Below are 13,937 nucleotides of genomic sequence, written 5' to 3'. Positions count from 1 at the left end.
TGGCACAATCTTGGACATCGCCTTTGTTCTTATACAAAGGGATTAAGGTACTTTTCCTCCATTCTGATGACATCTTATTGTTTCTCCAAATTTTGTTGAAGAACGTCGTCAACCATTCGATTCCTCTTTCTCCCAAACATCTCCAAATCTCAATAGGAATGCCATCAGGTCCTACTGCTTTCTTCAACTTCATCTTACTGAATGCCATTTTGACTTCACCCTTTTGAATTCTCCGCAGGCATTCATGATTTATCATATCGTGATGGATACTTATATCTCCAACATCTTGTTGGCGATCTCCATTAAATAAGTCATCAAAATAGGACCTCCATCGTTCCTTGATATCCTTATCTCCAACTAGGACTTTCTGGTCCACATCCTTCACACATTTAACTTTTCCGAGATCTCACGTCTTCCTATCTCTCATCCGAGCAATTCTATATATGTCTCTTTCCCCTTCTTTCGTATCCAATCTTGTATACAGATCCCGATTCACCTTTGCTCTAGCATCTCGTATGACCTTCTTTACTTCCCTTTTAGCCTCTTTGTATTTTTCGTAGTTCTCGTCACTCCTACATTTCCCCAATAGTTTATAGGATTCTCTCTTACTCTTTACTGCTTGTCGTACTTCTTTTGTCCACCAAGATGTGTCCTTACCCGGTGGCATGCTACCTTTAGATTCCCCTAGAACTTCCTTCGCTACTTCCCTTATACTATGCTCCATCTTATTCCATATCGAATCTATATCTGAATCCATATTGCAAGTCCAAATATCTTTTTTGGTCATCTCATCCACCAATTTTTGTTGATTCTCCCCTTGCAATTTCCACCACTTAATCTTAGTCTCTACTTGAGGTGTTTGTTTTCTTATACATTTCCTACTTCGAAAATCTAGCACCACTACTCTATGTTGGGTTGTCGTACTCTCACCAGGGATCACCTTACAATCAATATAACTCTTTCTCCAAGCACTCCTTACTAAGAAGAAGTTAATTTGGCTCGCATTACCGCCACTCCGATAAGTCACTAAGTGGGATGTTCTCTTCATAAACCATGTGTTCATGATACTCAAGTCATAGGCTGATGCGAATTCCAAAATATCATTTCCTGCTTCATTCTTATCTCCAAAACCATACCCTCCATGAACACTCTCAAACCCATCTCGCCTAGAACCCATGTGTCCATTGAGATCACCCCCTAGTACCATTTTTTCATCCCTAGGAACCTGTTGCACCACTTCCTCTAAGTCATCCCAAAAAGCTTGTCTTATAGACACATCTAATCCTATTTGTGGCGCATATGCACTAATGACATTCACAACCTCATCCCCTATCACTAGCTTAACACTCATAATTCTATCGCTCTTCCTAGACACTGCTACTACCTCATCAATATACTCCCTATCAATAAGAATACCTACTCCATTTCTACCCTTATACTTTCCTGAGTACCAAAGCTTATAACCCCAAGGAGCTATCTCTCTAGCCTTGGCTCCAACCCACTTGGTTTCTTGTAGGCATAATATATTTATTCTCCTCCTCTTCATAACATCTACAATTTCAGCTAATCTTCCTGTCAAAGAACCTATGTTCCATGTCCCAAAGCGTAACCTACTACCCTTACCCCTACCCCTACCATTACCGTGGACTAGCTTATTTACCCGCAACCCTTGCATATTTGACACCACCCCCGGGTCCTGGGGTGGCGCGCCGCTTCGGGGCGACGACCTAGCAACCCTTGCACATTTATCACTACACCCGGGTCTAGGAAGTGCAGCGCGTCGCTGAGTAGGGAACGCCCCAACGGTATTTATATTATGGTTCATGTCATAAGATGTGGCTAAGTTTTACGCTGGTCGCCACAAACCTACCGCAACCCTCCTCCTTTGTCCGGGCTTGGGACCGGCTGTAAAGGCCACCAAGTGACCCTCACAGGCGGAGTTAACATCTCCATTCTTATAAAAGGAAAAAAAATTGTTAATCAGATTATTTGTAGAACAGAGTTCATAAAAAAAATTTAACTATTAAAGCAGCGGATAAACATATTAAACATAATTGGAAAATCATCCATTCAAAACCAGGCTCTGATACCACATGTTAGAAATCTTAGATTTCATCATAATATTAGACAAACATAATTGCCCAGATGTTTGAATAAGATGATTTTCACAAACACTTAATAACAGTCAGAAGAGCGTACCTTGATCCATGATAATTATAATCGAGTTCTTCTGGAATCACGAGAATTGTGTTTCTCTCACTTAACCCTTTAGACTTTACAGATTTTCTAGATGGAGAGAAAACGACTTTTAGATAAGTTAGAGAGAGGACCAATTCTGATTATGTTCTATAAATATACCTTCCATCAAGGTATCTCTTCATCCATAAGGTACCTTTTCATTAATGAACCAATAGGATTCAACGTACCCTTTGGTTAATCAAACATGATGATTGATCGTACCCTTACGTGAACTGACCAATAGCATTTATTGTTTTATTTTATCAAACTACATAAGTATATAATATACTAGGACCATATTCTAACTTGATATAAATTATGGAAAATCCAACAGCTAGAACTAGATAAAGATAGATCATTGACTCTGCTTGCTCATTTCACATTTGCCTTGACAAATGTTGGTTCTCTTCTTATGAATTAGTAAACAGAGGAGTTGTGTTGATGGACAAGAGTTCTCCTTATAAAGTTGTTGGTATTGGTACCGTCAAAATCAAAATGCATGATGGTGTTGTCAGAACCTTGACAGATGTGCAGTAAGTTTGGGATTAATCCCTTAAAGGGGATAATTTTAATAAAAAAATATTCAATTGGCTGTGGTTGGAAAATATTTCGCCCAAAGGGGCTGTTTTCCAACCACAGTTAAAAAGAATAATTTTTTTTTTAATATAATACTCATTACGGCGTCTACCGCGCCTAATGAGCATCTATGTTGACAGGAATCAATTCCTGTCAACTAATATATTTTGGGCAGTGGCTTCACGCCACTGCCCAAAATATATAATATTTTTTTATTATATTATTAAAATAAAAATAAAAATATATATAAATTATTTATTTTATAGAAATTTAATTAAAATGTAAATTAGGATTAAATCTACGCTTTGTTTGAAACGTTATGATTAAATATTTAGTGCATTATTAACGTATGAAATTGTGTAAATTTAACCCTAACGTTTCAAGAGAAATACAAATTTAGCCCTTGTATAAATTTAACCTTAACGTTTTAAGCGAAGTACAGATTTAGCCTAACATATGAAATTGTCCAAATTTAACCGTAACATTTTTAAGCAAAATAAATCTTAATCACGCGCTACCGAAAATTTGAAAAGACTTGTTTGACTATTATTTAGCTACATCGGACATTCTAAACCAGTTTGTCGGTAAATTGAAGCAGTTTCATATATTTTTTTTAACTATATTAATAACACAGTAAAATATTTTAGACAATTTAAAAAAAACTAAATCTGCTACATATAAATAAATATTTGAAACGTTAAAGTTAAATTTGTATAATTTCATACGGTAGAGCTAAATCTACACTTTGCTTAAAATGTTAGGGTTAAATTTATACAATTTTATACATTAGGGCTAAATCTGCACTTCCCTTGAAGCGTTAGGGTTAAATTTGCACAATTGTATACGTTAATAATGCACTAAATATTTAACCGTAACATTTCAAACGAAATATAGATTTAGTCATAATGTATGAAATTATACAAATTTAACTCTAACATTACAGATATAATTTTATTTTTATAATATAATCAATTTTAAAATTTTTATTATATAAGTTTAAAAATAATTATTATAAAAATAAAATTTAAAATTTATTTTATATAAATTTTGTTGTTGACAGGAATCCCAGGGATTCCTGTGAACATACCCACTACGGCCGTAATGGGTAATATAATTATAAAAAAAATTATTTTTTTTTAACTATAGGAATATGGATAAAATAATACATTTTATTATTTTAACCCTATTTTAAACTACATAACATTAATTTGAGGGATAAAATAGACTTTTCCATTCTATTAAAATCACAGAAGTTTATCATACCTTCTTATAACACTCAGTATATAAGAAGCTTATCCCTCGTCTGTCTCGCTCTTCTATCTTCCAAACAAAGACGGGATAACTTATGTGGTGTTTTTTTATCCCTATCCCACCTCCTATGTCCAAACACAAATCAATATTCCAAACGCTGAACGCACCAAATCGAATTGAAGCTTCAAAATCCTTCTTCCAATTTGTTCTACTTCCTCAGGTACTTACTATCTTCTCCGTCAGACTCTCTGTGTTTTTCGGTACGCCAAATTTTACTTTCACTTTTCTTTATTTTGTTCAGTTGTTTGAACTCTCGGAAACCTACTCAACTCAAATTTGTTGGGAATTAATTAATGGATAGAGTTAGTTTTAATGAGTTGCTTTCTCATGGTTAGGTTAAGTTAAGTAGGATTAGGACCGCATCGACATCTTAATTGCTTTTGCAAGCATTCCCCTAAAGAGAATTTCCAAGGCATTCAAAACGACTAAAGGCTGAATTCCTTCAAATTTGATCGAAATGTTTAGTTATTACAACTAAAAACTAATTCCATTTATATGCTCAATCCTTTTTCTTGTACTGTATGAACTACTGTTGTTGACAATCCTTTTTCTTTTCTTTTGATTTCTGTCTTGCAGCCAACTGGTGAAAATGGTGCTACTCAGGCTCCAATAAGTATTGACTTGTGTAGAGCTAGTTCGTTAAGCACCAAGTCAATCGTTTTACAGATAGACAATAAATCTTATCAGGTTTCTGCCACTGCAAGTAAGGCATCGAACAATTTTACCTATGAATTGCTTTTAGTTTAATGTCTTTGGCTTAGGATTGCTTCTTGCCTCATTGTTGATAACTGTCAACAACACATTTTTGTGGTTGCAACTTGCAACTTTAGTATTGTCTCTATGAGTTGATGTAGTGATGGTTCTGATTGCTATTGTCATTTAATCGCTCTCGCTCTCAAACATATAGCATCAGTGTTAATAAGAAATAGTTGTTAACTTTTTTTTTTTTTTTTTTTTTAACCTTGTTATTTTTAATGAATTTATATTTGAATTTTTCAACCAAATTCACTTACAATATGATATATTGTAAATCATATGAAGCACCCCATATCATTGAATCATGGATCCGTGCCTGCCTAGGTATATATAAAAAGGTGAAATTTATGAATTTTGTAGGCATGATAATGAGGTATAATTTTTATTTTTAAATCTTATTTTTGCAAAGAGTACATATACTTCGGAATAAAATTATTGTAAAATTTGACTGTTAATTGAGGTGAAAAAGAGGCTACATATGTTCAAATTTAAAAAAGACGGGGCACTAAATGTTTTTGCTACTAAGGGATTCAATAAAATAAGACAGGAAAGGCACTAAAGAATCAATGTATTTTGCTTATTGAAATAATACATATGAAATCATTTACTCCTTCAGTACAATAAATTAATTAGCAAATAGAAGAAACCATAAGGGTTAGCAGAGATTTTTGTTATTTAACCAATCGTAATCTAGCTAGTTGCTTGCTCATTCAAAAAGGACAGCAATTGGGCTACGAACATTGTGTCCCTCAGCCACCCAATTTAGGTATCCCTGAGTAAAGGTTCCACTTGCATTTGAATTTTTGCTGAATGTTATTGAGTATGTGGCTTCTTTATTCACCCCAGTGAAAGAAATTTTCTCAGGCTTTACCTGAATATCTACCCCTTGTGGTGCCAAGATCTCAAGGGCGTAAATGGAATTAACTTGTCCAACATTTGTCACTGTTCTGGAATAAGTTTTTGGTGTAGATCACAATTTGATAGAAAATGAAGGGTAATTAAGCTGAGCTTCAGGAATGCTCAAATCGTTCGAGCATACAACATTGCCTTGAATGATAAGGCCGACCTCTTTATCAGAATATCCCTACCCACATAAGTAAGGAATGTAGTCTTCAGGTTGGATATCATAGATAAGTCCCGGATCACTTGCTCTATTTGGATTCACATGGCCTGCACCCATGTCAAAGACTGTAGATACAACAAACTCTTGATCAGAAATGGACTTGCCTCCAAGATTATTCAAATTAGCATGGTCATGATGGCGGATTTTATGGCAGCAGGCGACCAATCAGGGTGGGCGTTTTTAAGCAAAGCTCCAATACCTGCTAGATGAGGGCAGGATATTGATGTACCTGAGATCATGGCAAACTTATTGGTGGTATTGTCAACTGAAATTGGCCAAGCTGCTAAAACTCTCACTCCAGGTCCAATAATGTCAGGCTTCAAGATCCCGGGACTTGATACACTTGGACCTCTTGATGAAAACACGGCAACTTGAGGAGTGTCTGGCAATTCTGATCCTACTACAGTTCCTTTAAACAAGATTGTAGCTGTTGGAGGTGATGTCGAGTTTATATAAACTTTTATTGTTGATCCTAAAACGTAGCTCACTTGCGATGCTGGGAGAACATGAAGCCTTGGTGTTGTAATGAAGTGCAGCCTCACCATTCATGACAATCATGCCAACACCACCATTATCCTTCACTTGTTGGCCCTTGGAAATATCATCAAACCCTCCTCCCTCACACAACACTATCTTGCCATTCACATTAACATTGCTCAATGATCTGCAAGATCCGGAGGATGGATTACCATTTGCACCTGCATAAACAAGTGGCATCAATGTTGAAGAAAAATCATTTGGCTGGAAAAGAGATTCGCCGTTAACTCTGCATTGTTTCCAGGTAATACTTAGTTCTTATAGCTCTATCAACAGTGCTTGCTCCCACAGTTAGAATCCATGGTGCCTCATTTGATAATTAATTATTATAAGGTCCAGAATTTCCTGCTGAGCAACTTACGAAAATTCCCCTTTGAATAGCTGCAAATGCACCTAATGCAATTACCTCATCATAAAATGGATGGGAACCAACCAAGCGAAAGCGAAAGCACGTCAACACCATCTTCGATTGCAGCATCAATTGCAGCCAGTATTTCACTGTCACCAGCCTCACTAGCTATACATCGCTAAGTGAGCTAGTGGTGCCATGCCAATAGAAGTTCTATTGGCTTGCCCAAAGTAACTCACACCTTCAACAGGACTTCCAGCTGCAGTGCTAGCTGTGTGAGTCCCATGTCTAAACTCATCTGATGTGTTATTGCTGTCAAGAGCAAAATTTCTTGCCCCAGTAAGTTTGTTATTGCATAATGTTACATTGTCACATTTTCCTTCCCGTTTGGCAGGTGGAGGAGGCATTCCTTCACCGCTAAAAGATGGATGATCAGGTGCTATTCCGCTATCAATAAGGCCGACAATTACTCCCTTGCCAGAATTTGAGGGGTTCCACAATCCTACATTTTTCTCTAGACCCAAAAAACTTGGCGTTTCTGTTGTGTGCAGGGGAACCATCCTTCTGAGGCGGGCTGAAATAAACCCATCCTTTTTCTCCATTTCTGTCACATCTGCTGCTGTAAGTTTTGCAGCAAACCCAGTCACCACGTGTTGATAAGAATGTATTAAACTCAACTGCTGTGAGCCAAAGGTCGTTGTAACTGGCAAAAATGATTGATACCAGCTATTTACATCTTCAGACTGTGAGAACAATACGCCTTCTGGTTCTTTAGAAGAACAATGTAGGTCTCCAAGTTTTCATTCTTGGGCGAAGCAACTGATGCCTCTGTGATTGCGAGAGACGAGCTGAAAATGAAATTAGCTGTAACAAGAAACACAAGCAACATACTTGTGAATGTTTTGCAACTTATGTTTTCCATATAATTTGAAAACTAGAATGGTGATGGTTCTTTTTGAGCTGTTACCTATTTAATATAGAAATGGCTAGAGGAGACTAATGTAAATTGTAAGTATTGACAGCCGGCATTCATCGAAGTTGTAATATACGGATTGAATTGCCCTTAATATATATTTTTTTCTTCTCTTGAATGAGCATTATTAGTGACTTCATTTACAAACAGATGGTACATGCATAAAAGTTATCATCTGGAGGTACTTGGTAATGTCGTGTGACCGAAGGTCATGGGTTCGAGTCTTAGGAGCGGCCTCTTGCCAAAAAAAAATTTGGCAAGGGAAGGCTTGCCCCAGTACACCCTTGTGGTGGGACCCCTCTCCGGACCCTCGCTTAGCGGGGACGCGTAATGCACCGGGCCGCCCCCCTTCTCTGATTACTGAATGCTATTATTCCCTTTGCTGATTTTGTATGAAAAGTTGCATCTTTTAGAGAGTTTTTAGCTAAAGTCTTTAATAATAATAAAAACTAGACATTTTCATCCCCAATTGTAACAGTCTGTCCAATACTAAAATCGTGAGGCCTAAACTGTTGGTTTTAGAGTAAAGCGGACAATATTTATATGGTATTAGACCAGACTGTTACGATCAGGGTCAGAGGGGTCGGTTGATCCTCCGGCCTGCCAAATAAACTCCAGGGAGGAGTTTTCCCACCCCCCGACCCCCTTCTTTCTGCCATGGCTCCTCCAACAATGCCCTCATCTCTTCAACTTAATTTTTTTTAAGTGGATCCAAAACGAGACGTGGTTTTGTTTGAGCCCACTTAAAAAAAAAGAATGGAAGGACGGATCATGTCCTTCCATTCAATTGAAATATGCTTTGCTTTGTTCTTCACAATGCTAAAATGGATTTTCTTTGATTCTTTTCGATCCCTGAGAATTGTCATGTTGGTCCGGAAATTGGAAAACTGAAAGTCTGCCAACAAGTAGGTTTTTTTTATTCTTTATTTAGGGTTACGTTAATATGGTGTGTTTTTAATACATGCAAACACATTTTAAAACCGTAAGGCTCAAAGTATGAGATTCTAAAACGGACTATATTTGCATGGTATTGGATCAGACTGTTACAATCTGCTTATTTTAATTTTTGAAGTTTCTTTTATATGTTTATATTTTCCAAAAGCGAAGCACGGAAACCTTTTTCCTTGTCATTTTTGAGAAAAAATCCAAATTTCTTTATATTTGTATGTTTTAGATTTCTATTGACATTTATTATTATTTTTCCTAATTTTACCATTATCTCTTCATTCTATAATTATTAATGTTACTAGAATTCTCAAATTTCAAAACAAAGGCAATTCAATCATTTTCTACTATATTTAGTTTTAACTTTAGAACTAATTAATGTTTAAAATAACAAAAGTAACAAAGTAAAAGGAATGAAAGGAGTATTAGTTAATTCGTAATTATTTTAAATATATAATTAATACCAGTTCAAATTGTTTTTGTTTTTTTCTATTTATTTATTTTGGTCCAGATTACATGTATCCTCATTAACAAATTTGGTCACTAATGGTTTTTTCCTGTCGCGAAAGGTGGCGGCAAAATTGACGCCCATTTTAGCGACTTGCATTGCATTTTATTTTAGCGACAGTATCTCTGTAGCAAAATAGATCTGAAAAAAAGGAAAAAAGAAAAGAAATTTCTCTATTTTGCTTCAACATTTACTGTGTTTGTCATTTTAGCAAATTTTTGGTATTTTTATACAAAAGTTCCTTAATATTTGTCTTTTTACACAAATCATGACATACAACGTAGACCTTTTGAAAGCAAAGTAAAGACTTAATGCGTCAAGCTGTATATCTGAGAAGTTTTGGATGGTAATGGCTCGATTGTATGAAATTTATATGTCGGAATCAAGCTGTCATGGCAAGATAAATGGTTGCTTTGTTCAATTTGTTGACTGCTTCACCATTATTCTTGTTGACATTTTTATGTAAATTAATAAATGCATATCACATTATAATCTGTTGGGCATAAGTAATTCAGGAAAAACATCATACATATATATGAAGAGGCATGGAGATATCATTAGTAATAATATGGTATCCATCCGAGACGTCGGAAGTACAATGTTATTCGTGCACCGGGCAAAAGAAATGCATTTTGCCTTGTTGAAATTAAATAATACACCTTGATAACAATAAATTAGTAAGAAGATGGAACCATAAGGTTCAGCAATACAATTTAATTTTCAATCAATCTTGAAGTTATGTGCCTGCTCATTCAAAAAGAACAGCAATTGGGCTACGAACATTGTGTCCCTCAGCCACCCAATTTAAGTATCCCTGAGAGAATGTTCCACTTGAATTTGCATTTCTGCTGAATGTTACTGAATATGTAGCTGTCTGATTCACCCCAGTGAAAGAAATTGTATCAGGGTTTACCTGAACATCTACCCCTTGTGGTGCTGACATCTCGAGGGCATAAGCTGAGCTAGCCTGCCCAACGTTTGTCACTGTTCTAGTGTAAGTTCTTGATGTGGATCCCAATTTGATAGAAAATGAAGGGTAATTAAGTTGAGCTTCAGGTATGCTCGAATCGTTTGAGCATACAACATTGCCTTGAATGATAAGTCCGACTTCTTTGTCGGTATACCCCAACCCACATAGATATGGAATGTAGTCTTCAGGTTGGATATCATAGACAAGACCCGGATCATTTGCTGCATTTGCATTCACATGGCCTGCACCCATGTCAAAGACTGTAGATACAACGAACTCTTGATCAGAAATAGGCTTGCCTCCAATGTTGGTCAAATGAGCAGTGGTCATGATGGCAGATTTTATAGCAGCAGGCGACCAATCAGGGTGCGCGTTTTTAAGCAAAGCTCCAACGCCTGCTAAATGAGGACAAGACATTGATGTGCCTGAGATCATTGCAAATTTGTTGGTGGTATTGTCAACTGAAACTGGCCAAGCTGCTAAAACTCTAAATCCAGGACCAATAATGTCAGGCTTCAGGATCCCGGGGCTTGCTAGACTAGGACCTCTTGATGAAAAATCAGTAACTTGTGGAGCCTCAGGCACTGCAGCTCCTACTACAGTTCTTTGAAACAAGAGTGTAGCTGTTGGAGACGATGTCGAGTTTATGTAATCTTTTATTGCTGATCCTAAAACGTAGTTCACTTGTGAAGCGGGGAGAACATGGAGCCTTGGTGTTGTAATGAAGCCCGCGAACTCATCATTCATTACAATCATCGCAGCTCCGCCATTGTCTTTCACTTCTTGGCCTTTAGAAATATCATCAAACCCTCCTCCCTCACATAATACTATTTTCCCTTTGATATCAGCGTTTTTCAATGATCCTGGCTCACATGATGAGTATGATGGATTAGTGACTGCACCTGCATAAACAAGTGGCATCAATGTTTTTGGAAAATCGGTCGGCTGGTAAAGAGATTCGCCGTTGAACTCTGCATTGTTTCCAAGTAATACAGTTGCTCTAATAGCTCTGTCAACTGTGCTTGCTCCGACGGTTAGAATCCATGGTGCCTCATTCGATAACGAACTATTATCAGGCCCCGAATTCCCTGCTGAACAACTCACAAAGATTCCCTTTCTAATAGCTGCAAATGCACCTAATGCAATCACATCATCATAAAACGGCTGAGAACCAATTCCAAGTGAAAGCGAAAGCACATCAACACCGTCCTCAATTGCAGCATCCATTGCAGCCAATATTTCACTCTCACCAGCCTCACTACCTCTGCCAGAAACTTTATACATCGCCAAGTGAGCGAGTGGTGCCATGCCAATAGCAGTGCCATTCGCCTCCCCGAAGTTACTAACACCTTGAACAGCACTTCCTGCTGCGGTACTAGCTGTATGAGTCCCATGTCTGAAGTCATCCGCTGTGTTATTACTATTAAGAGCGAAGTTTCTCGCCCCAATAAGTTTATTGTTGCACAATGTTGCGTTATCACATTTTCCTTTCCATCTCGCCGGTGGAGGAGGCATTACTTCACCACTAAAAGAAGGATGATCAGCTGTTATTCCGCTATCAATAAGTCCAACAATCACTCCCTTGCCGGAATTCGAAGGGTTCCACAATCCTAAATCTTTTTGTAGACCCAAAAGAATAGGTGTGTGTGTTGTGTGTAGAGGAACCATCCTTGCGGGGCGGGCCGAAACAAACCCATCCTTGTTCTGCATTTCTGCAACATCGTTTGCTGTAAGTTTTGCAGCAAAGCCTGTCACAACATGTTGGTAAGAATGCACTAGCCGCGACTGCTCTGAGCCGAATGTAGTAACTGGTAAAAATGATTGATACCAGCTATCTAAATCTTCGGATTGTGTGAACAATACACCTTCTGGTTTGTTTAGAAGAACAATATATGTTTTTTCGTCTGTACTGGCTAGAGAGGAGGTAAACATGAAAGTAAGAGTAACAAGGATTGCTAGCAACATAGTTGCTAATGTTTTGGAACTTGTGTTTTCCATAGTAATTACTAGAAAAACTAGAAGGGTTTGTTTGAGGTAGTAAGATGTTGTGTAGCTGTTTAAATAGAAATGGCTATGGCCGGCATCCATACAGACAGATTGGAATTGTGGTTATTAATTTGTCTTTCTTGTTTGACCATTGGTGGCTTCATTTACAAACATAGAGTAAATACATTGAAGTTATCATTTGGACGTACCTAGAGTGGAAATGCCGTCCATTATTTTTCTTTTGATAATTTATCTTATTAATCGAGACTCTTCAGTCATTTTATCCGTACATAGGGGGGTAACGGAGCGAGGAGGGATGCAATGTATTCCCCATTCCGCCCCTGGCACTTGCGGGGATGGATTGGGAGAATCCCCGAGATTTATTCGTCCTCATCCCCGGCTAGCACGGGTCGTTGCAGGTGACGGAGAATCTCCATTCCAAAAAAAATTAATTATTAATGTTGGAATGTTTCTGACATCAATATGTGCAACATAGTTACTACTTCAAGAATGCTTACAATGCTTGTCAATTTGTTCACTAAGCAATTGCATTTGTTTACATGAAGATGAGGTATCTGTACACCAACCATAAAAGGAAATAATAAATCGTATAATTGTGTGATATAGTTCTTGCAAATAAGAGAGATGATTTCAATATATACTTCTACATACGGAAATGAAATCATTATATATATGGAAAATATCATCTTACAATTATCATTTTTCTGTTTACATGGATGTATCCCCTGTCCCCATCCCCATCCCCAAATATTTCGCGGATTTCATCCACATTGGTTCAGATTCTTACAGGTTTGGGAGATTTCCCGCCCCATCGCCACCCTTATCCGTACACTAGGATTTAATTCGAGATGTCTAGTTCCAAGTACTTGAAGCTCTTAATCACTCAAATCAATCTTAATTGCTGATTTCGTTACTTGCGATGCAACTTATGTTAGATATTAATTAATGTAAGATCGATATTACATTGCTGGTATATATGTACTGAAAGCTGTATCTTAGGATTCTCAAACCCTTTAATACTTAAACCTGCAATCCTTTTATTTTATTTCATTTTTTTTTTTTGACAACTGACATATGGCCATACACCTTATGAAAGCAAAAATAAAGTATAAAGCCCTTAAAACGTCAAAAATTCCGTAGAAACTGTGTGAAGCTCTAATTTTCTATAAAAAATACCTAAAAATGTCCATTGAGCACTCGTAAATTACAAGTGAACATTTCAAAGCATCCATATTAGTGAATTTTGAATTCGTCACTGGTCTTTTATCTTAAAAATTTGACAATTTATACAATTTAGTTCATTACTCCATCATTTCTCGATCAAGTGGTGGTATTGTCTACTTTTTCTTTAGTCAAATCCATTGCACCTAATCCACAGTTTAAAATTGTTGACATTTATGTTTTGGGTAGTAATGGCTTATCATATATGTGATATTACACCTTTCATGGAAAGTCATATGCTTAATTTGCTGACTGCTTGATCATATTATTATTGTTGATATTTTTTTTGTGTGTGTGTGTAGAAATGTAGATTTCTTTGACTTTTTTAATTATAATTAATTCAGAAAGAACATCATAATGTGAGACATGGAGATTATATATAGACTCTTTACAGCAGCAATCTACAATCAGTGGAATAACTTA

General features: G+C 36.8%; 1 protein-coding gene, 1 long non-coding RNA gene and 1 pseudogene across 2 annotated transcripts; 1 reads left to right on the top strand and 2 right to left on the bottom strand.

The window, feature by feature from the left end:
* The first annotated feature begins 4,134 nt into the window (after nucleotides 1–4,134).
* On the top strand, nucleotides 4,135–13,170 carry LOC136210657 (uncharacterized). The gene is made up of 3 exons (XR_010678139.1): nucleotides 4,135–4,325; nucleotides 4,702–4,828; nucleotides 13,083–13,170. It is a non-coding gene; the product is annotated as an uncharacterized lncRNA (long non-coding RNA).
* On the bottom strand, nucleotides 5,348–7,779 carry LOC136211150 (subtilisin-like protease 4; annotated as a pseudogene).
* LOC136210651 (subtilisin-like protease) lies at nucleotides 9,859–13,032 on the bottom strand. The gene has a single exon (XM_066002014.1). The coding sequence runs from the start codon at nucleotides 12,372–12,374 to the stop codon at nucleotides 10,065–10,067; it is 2,310 nt and encodes a 769-aa protein (XP_065858086.1). The 5' UTR covers nucleotides 12,375–13,032; the 3' UTR covers nucleotides 9,859–10,064.
* Nucleotides 13,171–13,937: the final 767 nt, after the last annotated feature.

This window comes from Euphorbia lathyris, chromosome 1 (genome assembly GCF_963576675.1).
Source record: "Euphorbia lathyris chromosome 1, ddEupLath1.1, whole genome shotgun sequence".
Classification (NCBI taxonomy): Eukaryota; Viridiplantae; Streptophyta; class Magnoliopsida; order Malpighiales; family Euphorbiaceae; genus Euphorbia; species Euphorbia lathyris.
The sequence above is the reverse complement of the archived record's forward strand: the minus strand, read 5'-3'. Positions and strand labels throughout refer to the sequence as shown.

Coding starts and splice junctions, on each gene's coding strand:
- LOC136210651 (XM_066002014.1), bottom strand. CDS start 12,374: ATGGATGCCGGCCATAGCCATTTCTATTTAAACAGCTACACAACATCT.